The 23,363-nt window shown below is 40.5% G+C and overlaps 1 protein-coding gene across 1 annotated transcript in view; it reads right to left on the bottom strand.

Annotated features, from left to right (window-relative positions):
• Positions 1-20,839, bottom strand: part of Zdhhc8 (zinc finger DHHC-type containing 8) — a 32,149-nt gene extending 11,310 nt beyond the window's left edge. Inside the window, exons 1-8 of the mRNA XM_069503210.1 lie at positions 20,674-20,839; positions 19,374-19,492; positions 12,314-12,471; positions 10,537-10,709; positions 9,516-9,710; positions 6,117-6,291; positions 3,592-3,791; positions 2,876-3,034 (exon numbers count right to left, since the gene is read on the bottom strand). Of these exons, the coding sequence (XP_069359311.1) occupies positions 2,876-3,034; positions 3,592-3,791; positions 6,117-6,291; positions 9,516-9,710; positions 10,537-10,709; positions 12,314-12,471; positions 19,374-19,492; positions 20,674-20,765 (1,271 nt within the window). The 5' untranslated portion in view covers positions 20,766-20,839. The remainder of the gene's footprint in view (positions 1-2,875; positions 3,035-3,591; positions 3,792-6,116; positions 6,292-9,515; positions 9,711-10,536; positions 10,710-12,313; positions 12,472-19,373; positions 19,493-20,673) is intronic.
• Between the last annotated feature and the right edge of the window lie 2,524 nt (positions 20,840-23,363).

The raw sequence follows: 23,363 nt of genomic DNA, 5'->3' as shown, positions 1-23,363 counted from the left end.
GATTACAATTTTTTACGACCACAAAAAATATAAGCGTTCATAGATATCAATCAAAGAAAAGGACCTATAGAGAAAGAGCCAGCGCGTGCCAGATCTTCGTTATTTTATAAAAGTTGAAGTTTCTCTGCGTTTTTCTGGCGATTACTATCAGCGACTATGAAGTTTGTATCATGGTGGCTTTGGGGGATAACAAGGTGTAAAAAATCTTACGTCAAGTTAGTCCTAGTTATAGTTTATACTTTAGTCGATTTTAGTTTGTTACCTACCTAGTTAGTGATTTTATACTCTGTGCCTAATTTTTCATATGCACTATGCCCGTGTGTTGTGGACATAATTATTATTATAAGTATTAATCTCTCATTGGAGACTGCTTTGGTTTAAGTGTTTTTATATATATATACTATCTATATTTCTCATTGTAACTGTTTGTCTCTACAAAATAAATTAAATTAAATTAAAGTATAAAGTCTAATTTTATTATATTTCCTTCAGAATAGCATTAGAAATCACGTCATGCAATGGCAGACACTTAGTGTCGTGGCAACGCCATCCAAACTTCATAGTCGCTGATCGTTCCTCTCTGTGTTGAGGACAATACACAGGGAAACTTTCAATTTTTATAAAATAACGAAGGTCTGGCACGGGCTAGCTCTTAGTCCACTGTCAATTATACACCTATCAATTTTGCACGTATTATTTTTAGACCAGTCACTGTATAATAAAATGAACAGAGATATAACATTCGATCCGATATAAGTATATATATTTTTGATCCGATTTTTCATCATACAAGTAGTATTTAAAAACACGACTGCTCTGCCGTACTGAAATTTCTTTAAAAATTTATACCCAGTGTCTTTCGGGATGATGTCAGGATTCTAACGACACCCCATAGGATATCCAAATCTGTTTAAGAATTTAGAAGCTATGGTCGAACTAAGAAACTCACATGCATACACAATATGAGCCCTGAAAAGATTACACTCCTTTTTTGGGCAGTCGGGTAATAATGTGGCATATTCTGTCGGACGCCATCTCTAAACTAAAGTGATAGTTCTAAATCTACAGCTATCCTTTTTCGGAAGGAGTATTATGAAAAGGATAGCATTACATTTAGACCAGTCATTTTATTTTAGAGAATGTGTACAACAAAATTAATCACATAGTCACCTTCCTTCATGTAGAAAATCTCTGTTCATCTTGGTAGTGAAAGGTTTTAAAAAAATGTGGTTTTTTTTTGTAATAAGGAGGGTAGTTTGAAAATAGGTGTCAGGAATAGTTGAGAGGAACTAAGCAAACGTGGCGTCACATGGACATTGCAATAATATGAAACAGAAATTATGGATTGAATGTTCTACTGGTAAAATTAAAAGGTGAAAGTTTTTTCAAGTTGACTGGTCTTAAAATATAAACTCCATTCTAAGACGAAATCACGAGTAATTTCTGTTATTATAGTCTATACGAATTGTTGACCTATTGGCGCTTACTTGATTCTTTGGCCACCTCAATAAGTAGTATAGGTTAGGATATAATATACTTTTTTTAGACAAATGTGAGTGATAATTTTTTATTTTACATACAACATAAAACGACGAAAAGAAGACATTCAACTGAGCACAACTTTAAAATTAATCTTGAAAGTTTCTTTTACTGTAACCAAAAGATGTGCCCAGTTTGAACGTGTATTAGTAAAATGACATGAATGTTATTATTGTAACAAGTTTGCTCACACATTGGCGTCGATTCTGATGTTTTCTCTAAACTTAATTTAGAGTATCTGTATCTTTTTCTTTTTAATAATGCTAAAAAAGGACTGAACTTGAATTAATTTAAAGACTAAATTCTAGTGCACTCTCAAACTCACGGCTGACGACTGACACCTAAAATCACGAGGTTCGACAGTTCTTCATTAAATTAGGTTTGTCTTTCCTTTTCTTATTACATTGGCAAGAAAAAGCTAATACTCCAAAATTAAGTTCCACTCAGAATCAGTACCATTGTGGTCCTTCTAGCCCGATTTTTGTTTGAAAGTTTAAAAAAGAATTTATTATAATATGTTTTTTGTGATATAACATGAAAGCAAACCTGCAGCATACTTTCCGTTACAAAATAATAAATTAGATTTTTTAAATTGGTATATTTCACAACGGAAAGATATGACAAAGCCAATATATATATAAATTGGTGAGAAAACGAAAAAAAAAAACATAACAGTTGTGTTCCCAAAAGAATGTACATGGCATCATGTGAAGCAAAACATTTTACATGCAAATAAAAATACTCTAACACTCATAGAACCAAAACATATAAGCAATGCAGATCGGATAGGAAGTTTAGTTTCGTAAAAACATTTTAGTGGTGTGAATACGATGGGAAGAGGCCATGAATTTGGGAAAAATAAATACCTAATCTATGGGAACAGTCTCCATTTTGATAATCACCAATTGTACCATTAGAAAATTTTGATCTACCAACAACTAAGCAAGTTGAGATGTGTGGACACCCAACATTGATCGTTATAAGCTAGAAATATTATATTACCAATTCATTATTGCATTTTACAAGCGGGAATTCAAAGGTAAAAAGAACGAATATAATTAATTCTATTACTAATGCTATCCATTCCATATCTATTTTTAATAACACCGGACTATATTACTAATACGCTACTACAAGATCTATAAGAAATCTTGAAAGCTAATGTACCTAGTTAAAAAAACTACAAAATACGTGATTAATTTTCTTTGTGAAAAATGAGGGTAGATTTAGATAAAGTTTGTGTGTTTCACTTTTATTGAAAGGTATACAATGTTTCTGTTAGAAACTCCTTTGAATTCCCGCTTTCTCAATTACTCGTATTTAGGGGTATACATACCTCCGCACAGGACTGGTAACAGCTAAAGGCGTGGGCACACCAAGAGCCTTGATGCGTTGCTGCATCGTAGGGGAGGGCCGCGCTCCTCCATTTGACCCTGTCTCGTACCGTAATGGCTCCATCACCACCCGGTACCCTGAGGTAGTTGTACCGCCATGACTGAAAGAAGATAAGTGGATATCTGAGGTATGTTCCTTTCTATTTTCTGAAAGCTACCGATGTGTCTGAAAGCAACCTTGCCGATTTAAAAAACAGTGTGCGTCGCCACTCAAAGAGGCGAGAGATGCCTGAGAACTCATTTCTATAACGTGCTAACTAAAACTTTATAATACCACTTTAAAATGGCTCACAGACCTATTTGACTTACTTCAAGATCCGAATGTGGTCGAAAGCTTTTTTAGTTTTCTGCTACTGAAAGAGTGGCACAAGCAGGATAACTCTGCCTCATACCCGAAGATAGCTGTAAAAATTGCTCATAGACTTATTTGACTTACTTCAAGATCCGAATATGGCCCAAAGTTTTTTCTGGGTTTCTGCCGTTGAAAACATGGCAAGCACAATACCCGAAGCTAATTGGAAAAATTGCACATAGACCTTTTTGACTTACCTCGAGATCCGAATATGATCCAAAGATTTTTTGAATTTCTGCTGACTTTAACAGCAATATAGCTCTGCTTAATACCTGAAGATACCTGTGCATGTTAGCTATTCCTTACCTAGTGTTCCTAGAAAGCGGACTGAGCCTCGGGTAATGGTGTGGTCGTGGCGGCAAGTGATGGTGCGGCTCAGCCGGAGGGAAGAGGTTTGCGGAGGACCCTCGGCGCTGCAGGGGCGGCGGCGTGGGCTCACAATCCGCAGATTGAGATGCACCCGGCCCTTCCAGCTCACCCTCGTGTTCTTCCCGACCGGGGGATAACTGTGAACATGCGTTAGTTGCCGTTGCGAACAGATGAATTTGGCTCACAATAACAGACACTTATACTACCTTAAGTTACCCCCATTGACTCAAGTCGGTAATTGAATGGGTAGCCCGTAGCCGACTTTACAGGCCCGACTTTGACCTTTTCGCTATCTCGGTGCCTCGGAGAGCTAAGCCGTCAGACCATCACTAATATCTGATAATAACCGTAAAATGGAGTCAAAATTTCGTTCTCTTGATCGAGTTGTATGTGGAAGGATTTGGGAATCCACCGCATTATTATTCCAAGAAAGTTTCTACCATTTTAACGACCCTCAGCAATGAGAAATACGATGCAGAGAAATTTTACTTTACGTTGGAATTCTTTGTAGATAGAAATAGATTTGAACAGCCTGATTGGCTGTATAAACTAAACATTTTTAGTTACCGGCACATATTCGTTTCTGGTATGCAAGGTATTGATTGCCTTTTCATTCTTGCTTTTACCAACAAAAAAAAAAAAAACAGAGAAAATACTATAGATAGATTGGTCTTTTTGATTAAAACACGAATATTACTAAAAATGTGAAATTGAACAATCATAATAATTATGTGTGATTGTAAATTAATAGTTAATAGTTTAAAATATAAATTTTATTGCTAGTCATTTTGCAAAATAAATACCTCATTTCTTTATACCAATAGTTTTCAATCTCATATTTTTCTTGCTTATCCTTAATTTACTTTGATAACAGAAATTATTAATAATTATAATTTATTAGAGAGCCAGACATACCATGTCTTCAATTCACATTTTTAAATAGTTATAACCAGGCCAATATAAAAGCATTCTGGGATTTGTGAATTGAAGGTATGTGATTGCTCTACAAGCGTGATAACTACTTTGAAATGAAGGTCTAAATGGTTTCGAGCCTTTTTACGTTCTTATGGTCTATAAAAGCATGGTATTAAAATTATATAATTTAGCGTTTTTTTTTAAAAATAGTTTTACCTACACTTCAAGGAAATTTCTAAATAATTTTAAATACATATCAAAATTTGCGGACCAGCAGGATTCAAAACCGCGTCTCCTGGGATCACGCCCGACGGTACAGTTTACAGTACAGGAAGTTAGTTTCTAAAAAGCGCAATCGCCGAGTTTTTTGCTGGTTCTTCTCGGTAGGAAGGGCATTGCAAAGCATTAAATTTACTTGTCGATTCAAAAGCACTTGTAAAAATTTACTTGAATAAAAACTTACATTTTATTCTGTTCTACATGTCCACCGAAATAGTACTCAAGCGCATACTTGTCATAGAATAAATACCACTCTATGAAATCGTTCAATTAAACTAATTACACACACTCACTAGCTGACCACTCACCTAACAATAATAACATATAACATAACATAACATAATAACATCTACAGTGTGAAATTGTAATGGTTATTTCCCCGCGGCAGAACGATTTGCCCTCAGTAGTACTATAGAGCAGTTTTTAAAAATAAAAATGTCTTAGGTTTGAAATAATAAAAAAAAAATTCAACTCAAAACTCAAAATCGTGAGAAACAATAGTAATTCACTAGACATAATGAACGGACTACTTAAATCGCTCGCGCTGCCAACAAATTAGCCTTGCTCCAGACGCATCCGTTCAAGGTCGCTATCAAGTTTTTCATAATTGTAAATCATGAATAAATGACATCATATTGAATGAATGAATGAATGAATGAATCAAATATGTTTTATTGTACAACAAAATAAAGATGCAAATATTCTTAAATAATTCTCTAAGCTTAAAAATAAAATAAAAAAGGTACAGTTGGCAGCTTCATCGCTTTGAAGCGCTCTACCAGGCAACCGGGTTGAGGAGGATCTTCATCATCATAATTTTTTGTAATATTTTTTTTTTGTTAAATCGATTGTACTACCAAAACAAAATTATTTCGCTGAGAGAAAACAACCATTAAAATTTCACGCTCTAAAAAAACAACCTATAACATAATTAGACAAAAACACACTATCATACATATCTCACACCCGGCTTTATTCACGTGTTTAGTTAAACGTTAGCCCGACTAGTATCAAACTCATCCGTGGTCCTTTTTCAAACCTAAACAACTTTTACAACTTTTTCAAGTCTCAACCGCGACGCGTGCGCGAACTGACTTCCTTTGAAAAAGGATCCCGGATGGGTTCGAAACTAGTCGGGCTAACGTTCGACTAAACACGTGAGTGAGTGTGAGATATGTATAATGGAAATCACTCACGATAGTTTAAACACTAAAACACACTATCATACTAGACAGAAAACACACTGGCGGTGCTGGTCTGGCTCTCACCTTGTTGTAGTGCGCGTGCGCGCCGAGCGGGCGGTGCGCGGTGCCGTTGTCCGCGGTGTACGTCTTTACCTGCGCGTGGTGGTCGGCCGCGATCGTGGATATCGCCGCGCCGCCCGCGCCGCCGTCGCGCCGCTTCTTGCCGCCCTTGTATATGTACTTGGACGGTCGGACCAGGCTGGAAAAATCACAAAGCGTCTTAGATCTAAGAATAATTCTTACCGCTCTTTTATATGTACTTGGACGGTCGGACCAGGCTGGAAAAATCACATAGCGTCTTAGATCTAAGAATAAAATAATATATGTACTTGGACGGTCGGGGACCAGGCTGGAAAAATCACATAATGTCTTAGATCTAAGAATAATTCTTACTGCCTTTTTATATGTAGGTACTTGGATGGTCGGACCAGGCTGTCTTAGATCTAAGAATAATAATTCTTACCGCCCTTTTATATGTACTTGGATGGTCGGACCAGGCTGGAAAAATCGCATAGCGTCTTAGATCCAAGAATAATTCTTACCGCCCTTTTATATGTACTTGGACGGTCGGACCAGGCTGGAAAAATCAGATAGCGTCTTAGATCTAAGAATAATTCTTACCGCCCTTTTATATGTACTTGGATGGTCGGACCAGGCTGGAAAAATCACATAGCCTCTTAGATCTAGCTCTAGCCACTGACGATAAGTTTGTTTGGAATGCGTCAGGACTTTTACTTAGTCGGGTCGATTTTTCCTTAATTACTTACACCATTAACTACATTTTCCAACCATTTGTATACTGTTAAGAGTTTTTTTTCCTTATCATATTATTTAAATGTTAAGTAAGGTACAGACAAATTAATGTTAATATATTATGATCTCCGACCCTAGTCTATTAAATTACTCGAAATAGATTATTGGAAGAAGAAAAAATATTGGCCTATGCCACATTGCCAATAGCAACAAAAATGTTTGATTGTAATTTCTGGGCTCAAAGGTCCAGTGCTGGAAGAAATCTAGGATAAAATGTATCCTTACCTAGGATACTGCGGGCCGAACTGCGTGTAGCAGCAGTTGGACCAGCAGCCCTTGGAGAATGGGTTGTATCCGCCGGTGAACTTGCCCGTCACCTGCTCGTTGGTGGTGCGCCCCCGCGACACTAACACCATGTGGAAGTAGGATAGAATGTATCCTTACCTAGGATACTGCGGGCCGAACTGCGTGTAGCAGCAGTTGGACCAGCAGCCCTTGGAGAATGGGTTGCATCCGCCGGTGAACTTGCCCGTCACCTGCTCGTTGGTGGTGCGCCCCCGCGACACTAACACTATGTGGAAGTAGGATAGAATGTATCCTTACCTAGGATACTGCGGGCCGAACTGCGTGTAGCAGCAGTTGGACCAGCAGCCCTTGGAGAATGGGTTGTATCCGCCGGTGAACTTGCCCGTCACCTGCTCGTTGGTGGTGCGCCCCCGCGACACTAACACCATGTGGAAGTAGGATAGAATGTATCCTTACCTAGGATACTGCGGGCCGAACTGCGTGTAGCAGCAGTTGGACCAGCAGCCCTTGGAGAATGGGTTGTATCCGCCGGTGAACTTGCCCGTCACCTGCTCGTTGGTGGTGCGCCCCCGCGACACTAACACCATGTGGAAGTAGGATAGAATGTATCCTTACCTAGGATACTGCGGGCCGAACTGCGTGTAGCAGCAGTTGGACCAGCAGCCCTTGGAGAATGGGTTGTATCCGCCGGTGAACTTGCCCGTCACCTGCTCGTTGGTGGTGCGCCCCCGCGACACTAACACCATGTGGAAGTAGGATAGAATGTATCCTTACCTAGGATACTGCGGGCCGAACTGCGTGTAGCAGCAGTTGGACCAGCAGCCCTTGGAGAATGGGTTGTATCCGCCGGTGAACTTGCCCGTCACCTGCTCGTTGGTGGTGCGCCCCCGCGACACTAACACCATGTGGAAGTAGGATAGAATGTATCCTTACCTAGGATACTGCGGGCCGAACTGCGTGTAGCAGCAGTTGGACCAGCAGCCCTTGGAGAATGGGTTGTATCCGCCGGTGAACTTGCCCGTCACCTGCTCGTTGGTGGTGCGCCCCCGCGACACTAACACCATGTGGAAGTAGGATAGAATGTATCCTTACCTAGGATACTGCGGGCCGAACTGCGTGTAGCAGCGGTTGGACCAGCAGCCCTTGGAGAATGGGTTGTATCCGCCGGTGAACTTGCCCGTCACCTGCTCGTTGGTGGTGCGCCCCCGCGACACTAACACCATGTGGAAGTAGGATAGAATGTATCCTTACCTAGGATACTGCGGGCCGAACTGCGTGTAGCAGCAGTTGGACCAGCAGCCCTTGGAGAATGGGTTGTATCCGCCGGTGAACTTGCCCGTCACCTGCTCGTTGGTGGTGCGCCCCCGCGACACTAACACCATGTGGAAGTAGGATAGAATGTATCCTTACCTAGGATACTGCGGGCCGAACTGCGTGTAGCAGCAGTTGGACCAGCAGCCCTTGGAGAATGGGTTGTATCCGCCGGTGAACTTGCCCGTCACCTGCTCGTTGGTGGTGCGCCCCCGCGACATTAACACCATGTGGAAGTAGGATAGAATGTATCCTTACCTAGGATACTGCGGGCCGAACTGCGTGTAGCAGCAGTTGGACCAGCAGCCCTTGGAGAATGGGTTGTATCCGCCGGTGAACTTGCCCGTCACCTGCTCGTTGGTGGTGCGCCCCCGCGACACTAACACCATGTGGAAGTAGGATAGAATGTATCCTTACCTAGGATACTGCGGGCCGAACTGCGTGTAGCAGCAGTTGGACCAGCAGCCCTTGGAGAATGGGTTGTATCCGCCGGTGAACTTGCCCGTCACCTGCTCGTTGGTGGTGCGCCCCCGCGACACTAACACCATGTGGAAGTAGGATAGAATGTATCCTTACCTAGGATACTGCGGGCCGAACTGCGTGTAGCAGCAGTTGGACCAGCAGCCCTTGGAGAATGGGTTGTATCCGCCGGTGAACTTGCCCGTCACCTGCTCGTTGGTGGTGCGCCCCCGCGACACTAACACCATGTGGAAGTAGGATAGAATGTATCCTTACCTAGGATACTGCGGGCCGAACTGCGTGTAGCAGCAGTTGGACCAGCAGCCCTTGGAGAATGGGTTGTATCCGCCGGTGAACTTGCCCGTCACCTGCTCGTTGGTGGTGCGCCCCCGCGACACTAACACCATGTGGAAGTAGGATAGAATGTATCCTTACCTAGGATACTGCGGGCCGAACTGCGTGTAGCAGCAGTTGGACCAGCAGCCCTTGGAGAATGGGTTGTATCCGCCGGTGAACTTGCCCGTCACCTGCTCGTTGGTGGTGCGCCCCCGCGACACTAACACCATGTGGAAGTAGGATAGAATGTATCCTTACCTAGGATACTGCGGGCCGAACTGCGTGTAGCAGCAGTTGGACCAGCAGCCCTTGGAGAATGGGTTGTATCCGCCGGTGAACTTGCCCGTCACCTGCTCGTTGGTGGTGCGCCCCCGCGACACTAACACCATGTGGAAGCCCGTCAAACCGAATATCGGTATCGCTAGGAGTGCGATAATGCCCATTATTACCATTCTGTGTGATTCCAGTTCAGGATTGTACATAATGAAACAATGGTACAGAATTTATACTCAAAACTCATTGGATATATAGATCCTCAACATTTTGTCATTAAACCAAGAGATTTGGACATCAAGCCAAGATTTTAGCATCTTTACGTTATTATGATTTCAGTCAAAAATGCTAATGACATCACCAGAACTTAAGGAACGCGCCAAAATAATGTGGATGATGGCATCGGCACGCTTTGGAGCATGGTGTAGTGTTCTGATCATGACATTTGCCGTATATACAGAAAAATATCGTACTAACTAGTGGCATAATCTCATGTCTCTCTCAAATTCCTTAGATTAACGGGTAGATAATGGTCTCGAGCATCAAGTCCTTACTCAGGAATTCATAGTCAAGATATGACTTTTTTTGAGGACCATTCCAAGATATGACCATTTTTGACGTATGAGGATGTGTCATATTCGACCTTAATGCATTGCGTAAAGGTTGAATATAACACATGTCGCCCCTATCTTGTCTATGAATACCAGTGTTAATGTATAGCATATATATTTATTGGTTGTGCATTGAAGTAAATTAATAAAAAATCTGATATTATAGTCCCACTAATATTATATAAGATATTATAGTCCTTCTAACCGGATACGTGACTGAGAATACTGGCCATGCTTTAATATTGATTATGCATTAATAATAAATAAATAATAGACCTAGTCATGCTGATATAACAGGATATAAACGTCACTTTATGATGAAATAAATATAATAACTATGTGAATCTAAATGTGCCTGAAATTTTTCGGAATATGTTGTTGTTTGTAAAGGATACGACACAATAGGCTCGACCTGCGTGAGCGTCTTGTTGTTGTTCATGATGTAGTAGAGGCTGAGGCCGAATATGCTCAGCATGTGGATGGACAGCGATATGAGGAAGAAGAAGAAGAACCGGTAGTTCCGCCGCCCGATGCAGTTGTTCACCCACGGACAGTGGTGATCAAATGTCTGCAAACACAAAGTATAGTATAAAGTATACAGGGTTACAGGAAAAGAGGACACGATCCTGTTAGGGGGTTGTACAGGACATTAGCTATCAAACAACCCTTAAAGTGCTTATGCGAAAGTGTATCGTTTTCGAGTTATTCATTTTTTTATTTTTTTCTTGATAAAGGGGTGTTTGCCACTTTGAAAATTAATAAAAAAAAGGAACAATGTATTTCATCAGATTTTTTTTTATATCTTGCTAGTACATATCCTTGTTAATAATAAACAGTTACAAAACAAGAAAAATCTTCAAGCATGTTAAAATTACAGCCCAAAAACTGTACAAGTTTTCGATTTTTAAATTTAATTCTTTGAATAACTTGCAAATTTTCTGTAAAAATTACTATGGCACTTATCCTGCGGATTATTTTAAAAACATCTACGTTTCGGTAGCTATCCATTGGTACAAAAAAATCACAAAAAAATCATAAAATCAAGAAAAAAATAAAAAAATGAATAACTCGAAAACGATACACTTTCGCATAAGCACTTTAGGGGTTGTTTGATAGCTAATGTCTTGTACTATAACCCTTTAACGGGATCGTGTCCTATTTTCCTGTAACCCTGTGTAGCTTATCCCCACGACTTAGTCCGCGTGGACACACAAATTTAAAACCTCTATTTTACCCCTTTATGGGTTGAATTTTCAGGAATACTTTCTTAGCGGATGCCTTAGTCATAAATAGCTACCTACATGCCAGATTTTAGCCCGATCCGTCCAGTAGTTTGAGCTGTGCGTTGACAAATCAGTCAATCAGCCAGTCAGTCATCTTATCCTTTTATATATTTAGATATAATATATAGATACAGATGTGTGTCCGGTTTCTGAGATTACAAGTATAATTAGGAATCTTGCGCACTAGTAGTTCAAGTCCAAATCTACTGGCCGTATTAGACCACGTGTTCTTATGAAACTCCAACCTGACTAAGCGACCAAGTGCTTGATAGAACGAATAATTTCATAGAACATCAAGAGAAGAACTCACCTCTATACAATGGAGGGCGGTAGAACTTGCACGTGACGCACCATTTCATCCGCACGGTTATGCCGTTGATTTCTATGCTACGGTACAGCGGCGCTCGGAAGTCGTCTCATACGGTCAACTCACCTCTATACAATGGTTGCACACGGAACAGTGGCTGCAGCGCGGCGGGCGGTAGAACTTGCACGTGACGCACCATTTCATCCGCACGGTTATGCCGTTGATTTCTACGCTACGGTACAGCGGCGCTCGGAAGTCGTCTCGTACGGTCAACTCACCTCTATACAATGGTTGCACACGGAACAGTGGCTGCAGCGCGGAGGGCGGTAGAACTTGCACGTGACGCACCATTTCATCCGCACGGTTATGCCGTTGATTTCTACGCTACGGTACAGCGGCGCTCGGAAGTCGTCTCATACGGTCAACTCACCTCTATACAATGGTTGCACACGGAACAGTGGCTGCAGCGCGGAGGGCGGTAGAACTTGCACGTGACGCACCATTTCATCCGCACGGTTATGCCGTTGATTTCTACGCTACGGTACAGCGGCGCTCGGAAGTCGTCTCGTACGGTCAACTCACCTCTATACAATGGTTGCACACGGAACAGTGGCTGCAGCGCGGCGGGCGGTAGAACTTGCACGTGACGCACCATTTCATCCGCACGGTTATGCCGTTGATTTCTACGCTACGGTACAGCGGCGCTCGGAAGTCGTCCTCGCGATCCTCGTCAGGTGGAGCTGATAACAAAAATTGTTGTTAAAGGTACAACTATCCTCCAGCTATACTTGCAGTTTCTCTACGTGATCAAATCAGAAATGAAAAGATCCGTAGAAGAACCAGGGTAACTCACGTAGCTCAACGGGTTGGGAAGCTGAAATGGCGATGGGCAGGCCACATACATAATTCGAAAAGTGGGGTTCCAAGGCTAGAATGGCGACCTTGCACCGGAAAGCGCAGCGTAGGAAAGCCCCCCACTAGGTTGACAGACGGCATCAAACAAGTCACAGGGTGCCGTCAGCCACCGCCGTTTGAAAAATCTTCTAAATATATAAAAGGAAAAGGTGAGTGATTGACTGACTGATTTATCAACGCACAGCTCAAACTTCTAGACGGATTGGGTTGAAATTTGGCATGCAAATGACGTAGGCATCCACTAAGAAAGGATTTTTGAAAATTCAACCCCTAATGGGGTGAAATAGGGGTTTGAAATTTGTGTAGTCCACACGGACAGAGTCGCGAGCATAATCTAGATCTGGATAAACATACAACTTGACAGAGTAATGTAAAGTGCTATGACGGCATTTGTTTAGGTACTCCTAGGATTTGGCTTAGCTTTACATTACAGATTATTTAAATAGAGATAGCGAGCGAGCAGGCGGGTCACCTGATGTTAAGTGTTTACCGCCGCCCATGAACATTTGCAGCACCAGAGGAACCGCCAAAGCATTGCCGGCCTTTCAGGAATTCGTTGGTCCGCCCCTTGAATAACCCCATATTAGAGTAATAGACAGTGATACGTCCTGAAAGAAGCCCGACAGAATATAATTAATAAACTATCGGGTATCAATAAACGAGTTAAAAGGTTTGTAGTCGATGGCTCGTGCCCCAGTTTCTATTCAGTTCCTGATAAAAAATTAAACGCGTATCGACTAATGGTGGTAATAGCATGACCGATTTAATAAACTCACTGCATTAGTTAGGAATTAATCCACCATACAGACCAAGGGCACGTCTCTAACAACCCAAAACAAATCTTATGACTTCCTCACAAAGTTTATATTGGTGTGTACTGTGTAATCGTCTTGTGTATACAATTTTGTTGAGGCCAACGATATAAATGTTCTACTGGATGGGGCGCTTCATAGTAACATGTTACAATGAACATCGGTGTCCGCACTCCTTGCAATCTGAATCTGCTGCTTTAGACGCACTCCGTTTGTAAAAATTAAGCTAAATTATTTTTTCAAGTTATCATATTTGAATAGCTTGAAGACCAAAGTCTTCGAACAGTGTGTTTTGTCAGTGATGACATATGAATCTGAGACATAGTCGCTAACTATGGGCCTCATAAGAAAGCTCAGAGTCACTCAGCGGGCGATGGAGAGAGCTATGCTTGGAGTTTCTCTACGTGATCAAATCAGAAATGAGGAGAACTGTAGGAGAACTAGAGTAACCGACATAGCTCAACGGGTTGCGAAACTGAAGTGGCAATGGGCAGGGCACATAGTTCGGAAAACCGATAGACGTTGAGGTCCCAAGGTGCTGGAATTGCAACCTCGCACCGGAAGACGCAGCGTTGGAAGACCCCCCCATTAGGTGGACGGACATCAGACGAGTCGCAGGGAGCCGCTGGATTCAGGCGGCGTAAGACCGTGGCGTGTGGAAGTCCCTTCAAGAGACCTATGTCCAGCAGTGGACGTCTATCGGTTGATGATGATGATGTTATTGATGATGAAGTAGCTTCAGTACAGCTGATGTTCCATTTCACGAAGATCGATTGGCTATGTTTGTGTGAGTGTACACGTACACATTGTCATAGTGTGAGTGGCGCTCAGTTTAGACAGATACGCTTACGTTACGCACACAAATGCATTAACACTTATCGGTATTATCACTACTACAACTAAAACTGAGCGGTCATCGTCAAATAGAACATACCAATAGTCTTCTGTTCTCTGTGTCGAATAGTCTGGTGTCGAAGCTGCGCAGTAAAAATAGGTAATTTATACGAGTTTATATAAAGCAAAGCGCACTTGAGCGACGCGGCGCGGCAAATTTAATTTATATAAGTTTCTATGGAATATAGCACAACGCAAGGTGCTGCCGCGACACGTCTCGTCGCGCAGCGCACGATTGCCAGGAGTGCGGACCCAAATGTTCGTTGGATATGTTAGTCGTTAGTCGTTACTATTGAAGTGCCGCATCTAGTGGAACATTTAAATATCGCTGGTTACGCCAAGTGTTTGCACTGCGGCTTGCAATAATGAAATCAAGATGCAAATGAGATTCGCGGGTGCAATTTGCTAAATCAATAACTATGTCAAACAATCAACAGCTACCTACAGTTTTAATGACTGCGTTCGACCGCTGTGAGTCTTACTCGAGCGTGACTTCAACTTCATTTTTAGGGTTCCGTACCTCTCGGTGCCAACGGGACCCTATTATTAAGCCTCCGCTATTCGTCCGTCCGTCTTTCTGTCAGCGGGCTGTATCTTATGAACCGTAATAGAGCGACCCTTGAAATTTTCACAGAATGTGTATTCTATTGCCGCTATGAACAACAAATAATAAAAATTTCAAAATGGCCATAAAAATTAAAAAGTGGAAAAAAGGACCCCTTGTGATCACTTCGTCGTCTGTCGTGTCTATCAAGACCTGTCAAGGGAATCATAACCTATAGGGTACTTCCCGTTGACCTAGAATCATGAAAGGCTTGTAGCAACGTCTTATAACATAAGTAAGAGCGATTAAGCTCTACACTTCCGTCATCCGTGAGAATACCAGCGATTATCTACGACATGTCATAAGCTACCATACAAAACAAAAAGGAACGTATTTTCTCGGACTCTGATCGGATGAGTGCGAACCGCCGTAAAGGGGAAAATCCGAAAACCGGGAATTTGTGGTTACATCACAAAAAATAGCTTTGTTAAAAAGTGTTATTTCTTCTACGACGGTACGGATCCCTTCGGGTGCGAAACCGACTCACACTTGACCGATTTTTTATTTCTTGTCGCTGTATTCACACGTGCATATATTTTACCTCTTTTACTTTGATCAAAGGAAGTAGAGATTTATTCAAGACTTTTAAATGCTATACATATATTATCATGCTTGGGCCGATTTCAGTAGTTCAGCTCTTATGTTTTAGAGCCAGTTCGCGTATCAAGGGAAATGGTGCGGCATGGATTGCACGCTCCTTCCGGATTCAACATATGCGGAAGAAGGTACGTATGTAGTACAAAGATTCTGCGCTTGACTGCAATCGCAACTAATATCGACGGATGGAATTTCTTTGTCTAGAAGATCCATACTGACTGTCAGGCAGCGAAGACATCATCTGGCCCATAGCAGTTCGTAATCATTAAAAAACCCCGGTCAAGTGCGAGTCAGACTCGCGCACTGATAGTTCTGTACTAAATTCGTATTTTTTCGACATTTTGCACGATAAATAAAAACTATTGTGCATAATAATAAATAAAAATCTGTTTTAGAATGTACAGGTAAAGCCCTTTCATATGATACCCCACTTGGTATACTTATTACTTAGTAATCTTACTTTAAAAGTTGAAAACACTAATATTTGATGTAACCACAAATTCACAGTTTTCAGATTTTTCCTCTTATGCCTGCTATAAGACCTACCTACCTACCTGCCAAATTTCATGATTCTAGGTCAATGGGAAGTACCCTGTAGGTTTCTTGACAGACACGACAGCAAGACAGACAGACAACGTTCCTTTTTCCTTTTGAGGTACGGAACCCTAACAAGAAAGTGAACAACTTTGTCCGTATGTCTCTGATGAAGAGATCAAGTATCTAACTCAGCGCGTATCGTATTTCCTTTTTAATTAAAAATCTAAAACAGTTTAATTACAAGAAAAACGGTAGGTTAATAGATATAATAAAAACTTATGTCATGCTCGTAGAAAATTGACTCCCACAAAGTTTGAGCACGTACAATGTACATCTCGCGCAATAATTTAGTTACAAACTTCAAGTTAAGTTTAAATAAATATTACTTTTCGAGTATGCTTTAGCCAATGTAAAGATAATAATTATATACGTACTACTAGGTTATGCTCGCGACTTCGTTCGCGTGGACTACACAAATTTCAAACTCCTATTTTACACCCTTAGGGGTTGAGTTTTCAAAAATCATTTTTTCGGACCACTTTCACAGCTTTTTATTTGTGGTTACATTTAACAAAAATAAAGAAAAAGCGTTATTTCTTGTACAATGTTACGGAACCTTTCCTGTGCGAGTCCGATTCTCACATGACCGGTTTTTTGTATTTTAAAAAATAACAATGAAATGTGTGTAGACTCCGAGACACCGCATTCAAAGCTTTCAATTTCAAATGGCTGCAAAAATAAGTCGATGCGACAAATTGATTTATTTGCACTGCCCCTTTGTGCAGGTTTTCTGTAGACTCCTCTTTCAGATTAATTGGGTTCGATTTTTTCTCGGATAGCGGTAAATGTAGACTAGAGTAACCTACATTTTAGTATTGACATAGGGGATCTGAAAGTCTTAGAACTATATCAGAGTTGTTTGAATATTATGACAAAATGTTACGAAAACTCACCTAGACCTGAGACCAGCGCTTGCCTAGAAGATTCACTTTTGATTTCGAGGTACATAACAAAGAGGACGGAAAATTAGAATCTAGAGAGACATTCCTCATTTAGCGATTCAAATCAGAAATGTCAAATGAGCCTCACGCCTTCGTATAGGCGAGAATTTTTACGCGATTTCGTCCACATGGACTACACAAATTTCAACCCCTGTTTTACCCCCTTAGGGGTTGAATTTTCAAAATTCCTTAGCGGACGTCTACATCATAATGGCTATGTGCATGCCAAATTTCAGCGCGATCCGTCCGGCAGTTTGAATTGTTCGTTGATAGATCAGTCAGTCAGTCAGCTTTTACTTTTATATATATAGATTTTTCGTCACGATGATCGACCCATCGCCGGCTCACTACTGAGCATGAGTCTCTTCTCAGACTGAGAAGAGTTTGGCCATAGTCTCGCTGACCAAATGCGGATTGTCACACTTTTTACACCTTTGAGAACATTATGGAGAACTCTCAAGCATGCAGGTTTCCTCTCGATGTTTTCCTTCACCGTCAACGCAAGTGATATTGATTAGGACGCGCATAACTCCGACAAAGTAGAGGTGCGTGCCCGAGATCGAACCATGGACGCTCGACTAGGAGACCGAAGTTATAATCACTAGGAAACCCTACGAAATGTGAACTACATAAATAAGGATCTGTATAAACAGACTATCATAACGTAAACTCATCAAAACGTTATCTTACCTAATCCACACAATATATATTCACACCTAACGAACTCCCATGGTTGTTGAATTATTAAAGTGAGGCGCTAAATGCGTGTAGAATGCACTATACGCAGCTAACTAGGTACAACTTCTTAGGCGCAATGTACACCTCCTACAGCATTTCCTTGACACTCCAGACAAGGGAACTGTTTAGTTACCTACTAGCTGATGCCCGCGACTTCGTTCGCGTGGATTTTTTTAAAATCCCGTAGGAACTCTTTTGTTTTCCCGGGGTAAAAAGTAGCCTATGTCACTATCCTGGTCTTCAACTATATCCATGCTAAAAATCACGTCAATCCGTAGCTCCGTTGCGACGTGATTGCCCGTTCGGTACCCTCATCCGCACATTGTCTTTATTACGTGACTTTTGACTCCATGTACAAAACCTTGTATATGTGTACTCTTGATGTTGAATTCTCTGTTTCAAACGTATGTCAAAATAGATAAGCTGAGGTAAGTTGATAAAAAATAAACCGAACCGCGCCTCGGCGCCACCCCTCTCGATAGGTATGCATCGGCCCTTGGAATATTCATCCTTTAAAGATGTTTCGAAAATACACCTAGAAGGAAATTTTCAAATACACCCTTTAAAAGGTGCCTTTAACATCCTTTCAATTTGATTCAACGAAAGCGCTAGTAAAAAGTAGTATTTTATTTATCGATTACTTCATTTATATGTAATGCTTATTGCTTGGTGGTCTCCATTCATACGATTATATTATTACTAGCTGATGCCCGCGACTTCGTACGCGTGGATTTAGGTTTTTAAAAATCCCGTGGGAACTCCTCAATTTTCCGGAATGTAAAGTAGCCTATGTCCTTCCCCGGGATATAAGCTAACTCTGTACCAAATTTCATCAAAATCGGTTGAACGGTTGAGCTGTGAAAAGCTAGCACACAGACAGACAGACAGACAGACACACTTTCGTATTTATAATATTATAGTATGGAAGTATGGATTAGCACGAAGTAAGAACTCCTTGACTGGCCTGGGTCTGTTTAGCGTTACCTAGCGATATCTTACGATGTTATGTATTCACATTAATAAGACCTACTGTCTGGAGTGATTCCAGTCACATGCCTTGAAGGCAAATCATGACCAGTTCAAAATCAAAATATGTTTATGTACGCCTCCTTTTTAGAGTTTACGTAAATAATAATTATCACCATTACATTGTCAATTGTTGACTTTGTAAGATCTTACAAAGTCAACAATTGTCAATTAAATAGTGTAATATGGTACCCAATTTGAATAAACGATTTGCGATCATGGCGCAAAGGACCTAAAGAGCTTCATAGTTTTTGGATAAAACTGCCCTCTGTCCATCTGTGTGTCACTACCATTTTAAATATAACATATAAAAGCTGTACGGTTAAAAAGTACTAGTTAAGAAAACATTACTGTTAGGTACCACAATGGCAATTTAGATTTTGAAAATAAAAATAAGTTTTCAGGTTTGTGAGGTTGCATATGTCTGGACTATGGATTTTTTAAAATAGATATGCATTTGTAGATATGGATATAGATAATGGATATCCATTATACCCCTGGCCTTAATGTACCCTTACCTTTTGGTATCACTCCCGGGTCCATGAAAGTGGCCAGTGTAAAATTGGCCAAAACAAAAAATGTTATGACACCTTGGTATGCAGGAACCCATGGGTGCTTGTACAAGTAATACTGGCAGCTGAAACAAATTTGGATGTTTGTTACTCAGTCCCCTATGACAGAACTGATGGCTGGGAATGGAGATAGCTTATACCCTCAATTAGCACAGCTATTTTCCAGCTTGAAAATGGAAAAGTCCCCGTGGGATTTTTAAAGATCTATGTCCATACGGATGAAGTTATGGGCATCCAAAGTCCCAGGCATCATCTCATGTTTTTTCTTTCATTAAAATTAAGTCAATGTTAAGAAAAAAGAATTTCTTCAACGAAAAACAATATTAAAAGTGGTTCCCATTTGAGAGTTATTAAGTAACATTGCCAAAGAAATCTCTTCCTTTCCTTACTTCTTATAAATTGTTGAAGCTTCTTAGAAATCAGTAATTTAACTTCAGATGTAAGGAAATTTAGAGCTCTGGTGATAGTTTACATGATAGACTGCTTTTTATCATCATAACTACATATATGCAAATATAATCTCATTTACTATTCAAAAATAAAGTAATAAAGAGAAAGGATAGTTTTGTGGACTTCCAACTGACACAGAGTTTGCAGTCAGTTTGTGAGCATTAATACAAACTAAACACTGATACATAGAAAAATGTATTTTTAATTTTGTAATTTAAATTTTACAGTAACAAGTTTTTAAATTTTTAATGACTAAGAACTTTGTATGTAAGTATATATTTGTAATATGGAGTTTAACATCACATGTAACAAAAACATGATAAACTATTTTCAAACTAGATACTTAATAGAACATGATTATAGAAAATTATACCTACAATTTTATGAACCATTATTTTACACACTACAAGCAAACCATGAGTGACAAGTGATAATATTTTTTAATATGGAATCTATAGAGCTAAAGTTAAGTGATTCATTCTTATTGATTCAGTCTTTTGTTCACACTAAATACAAAGGCAAAGGCTACATTTAAGGACAGGGATAAATGATGCATCGTGACTTATTCCAATGGGAATATTTGCTTTGTGGTGTAAATAATGACTGCCTCAGACTGACAATTAGCCACTATCATACAAGCGTGTTTTATCATGATTTCATGGAAAGCAAATATTGTACACAAGAAGTCAAATAGGGCAAAGGTAGACCCGGGATAAAAATAGAAGTAATTCTACAATCTTATGTGAAAGTTGTCATATCAAACTGATCGCAGCCGATCGACATAATGTATACTTACGGAAAATAAAAAAACAGAGACGTGGTGCCCAAAAGTAATGTCCAGGCGAATGTCGCGGGGATGTATCTCGTTTTTAGGTCGCATTTGGGCATATTGTGTTAATTTTATTTCCCTAAAAGCGAATTAACTCGATTTTATTCACTACAGACAAACATGGCCGCGCCTATTAATTTGACAGACAGACAAAGTTGTGTGGCACTGGCAGGCAGTCACTTTGACAGCTATTTAGGATGTATTCTATGGATGTATTGAATATAAGTTATTGGTCTGTGGTATTGAATACGAGCTGTGTAGATAGCAACGTATGAAAAATCTTATGGTTCCACTTCATGCCTGTGGCAAACAACAAGCATCGGCAAACACCACACAGTACTTTTTGTCCAAAGCGAGGTCTCCTACTTGAGTGAAATTGCACTTGTCCGTCTGTTCGTCTATCACAGCCTTATAACTTTTGAATCATATTATATTTGTACTCCAACATGGCTAATGTGCTGGACTATTTCTTAGATTTAATAGCTTATGTACCTACACACATTATACAAATAAATAATGTTATTGTATTGTATTGATTTGCAGCCAATCGGATCGAACGACAAGCGCTCAAAAATATTGGTATGTCTTTGCAAACACCCATCCACACGTTTGCCGTTTGGCTACAAGCATGAATTGTTACCATTAAAAATCTTGTTCTACCTATAAAACAAAGATGCTGAAACCAAAAAATTAAATTTCCACAGCTGTTTCCATATTTAGCGCAATGCTACCGGAATCCGTCTAAACTTGTATATAAAAAAAATTTACTGATCTCCGCTGTGGGCTGTCAGCAGGGGGATCCACTTGGACCAGCTGTTTTTAGTTTGGCTATCCATCCTATCATTTCGACGCTAAATTCAAAATTCAATGTTTGGTATTTAGATGATGGGACCTTAGGTGGCGAAGTGAACACAGTTTTGGACGATCTAAGCAGTGTTATATCAAAATTTGAATCTATTGGCCTAGAACTAAACTTTGATAAATGCGAAATATATGTTCCAAATTCGTTTTCGGCTGATTCTAAATTAGATATTTTAGAGAAATTCAATATGTTGGCTCCTGGTATTAAAATTTTAAATGATGAGTCACTTCGTCTCCTAGGGGCTCCCGTACTAGATGCATCAGTTCCTCAATTTGTTGAAAATACTATTTCAAAATTTAGTAGTAACTCCCACCGTCTGTTTGAAATTAATCCACATATGGCTCTCACAATATTGCGGTTTTGTTTATTTGTTCCAAAATTTACTTACTATCTAAGATGTTCTCCACTTTGGAAATTTAATACTTTATTGGACAATTTAGATGCTTTTGTTAAAAATATTCTCACTAGTATTCTAAATTGTCCAATAAGTAATCAAGCATGGTCCCAGGCTTCTCTTCCAATCAGGTATGGAGGTCTGGGAATTCGCAAAATTTCTAGTGTTTCGCTGCCAGCATTTCTTTCCTCTGTTTACAGTACACACACTCTCTATGGCAAGATTATATCCAATTCTTTGGGTTCCATAGAGGTGTCTGGCTTAACAGAGGCAAGAAATGAATGGTCCATGCATAGTCCCAGCCAAGTGCCGGTTTCTCTTTCTTCCCAGAGACAGTGGGACGACATTATTTGCAAAACGACATTTGACACTTTACTAGCAAACGCAAATTCTAAAAAAGACCGTGCTCGTCTTCTCGCTGTCTCTGCAAAAGAGTCCGGCTACTGGCTACATGCTCTTCCCTCTGCCAACCTGGGCACTCTGTTAGACCATACGACACTTTCTGTTTTGATTGGTCTTAGGCTTGGCGCCACAATAAACCAGCCTCACCGTTGCCACTGCGGTGACTGCGTTGACGCCTTCGGCCACCATGGGCTCTCCTGTTCGAGAAGCGCTGGTCGCTTCTCCCGCCATAGTACCCTTAACGACATCATCCGGAGGTCCCTTGCCACCGCCCATGTGCCAGCTGTACTAGAACCTATTGGTTTGGCACGTGGCGATGGCAAGAGACCTGATGGTATGACGCTCGTACCGTGGAAGATGGGCAGCTCGCTTGTTTGGGATGCAACTTGTGTAGACACTTTAGCTGCATCCCACATTCAGGCGACCTCCTCTATGGCGGGTGCAGCGGCCATCAGCGCCGAACAGGCCAAAAGGCGCAAATATGAAAACCTCGATGGGAGCTTCGTATTCGTGCCTTTTGGTGTGGAGACCTTGGGGCCGTGGGGCCCGGGGGCTCGAGCTCTTTTTGAAGAAATTGCGAAAAGAGTTATCGAGTCAACCGGGGACCCGAGAGCTGGCAGCTACCTTGGCCAAAGAATTAGTTTGGCCATCCAAAGGGGTAATGCTGCCAGCATCTTGGGTACAATGCCTCGCTGCGGTGGTCTCGATGAGGTTTTAGATTTAATTTAATTTATTTTAGTTTTAATTTAATATTGTTTTCTTTTTTTTTAGATTTAAGTTTATTAATAGTTCATTTGTTTCCATCTTCAAGTAATTATTAAATAATTAAAAGTGATTACCACTGTGAAAAAAAATTAAGGTGAAAATTGAGATTTTAAAAATAATTATACATTTGTGCTACCAATAGTCCATTGAAAGCTTGAAAGTAAGCACATCACTATCAAAGCTAAATTCTATAATTTTCAAACTTTTTGATTGGTTAATTTAAATAACAACCTA

This window comes from Maniola hyperantus, chromosome 15 (genome assembly GCF_902806685.2).
Source record: "Maniola hyperantus chromosome 15, iAphHyp1.2, whole genome shotgun sequence".
Classification (NCBI taxonomy): domain Eukaryota; kingdom Metazoa; phylum Arthropoda; class Insecta; order Lepidoptera; family Nymphalidae; genus Maniola; species Maniola hyperantus.
Note: the sequence above shows the minus strand (reverse complement) of the source record. Positions and strands in the feature narration are given on the sequence as shown.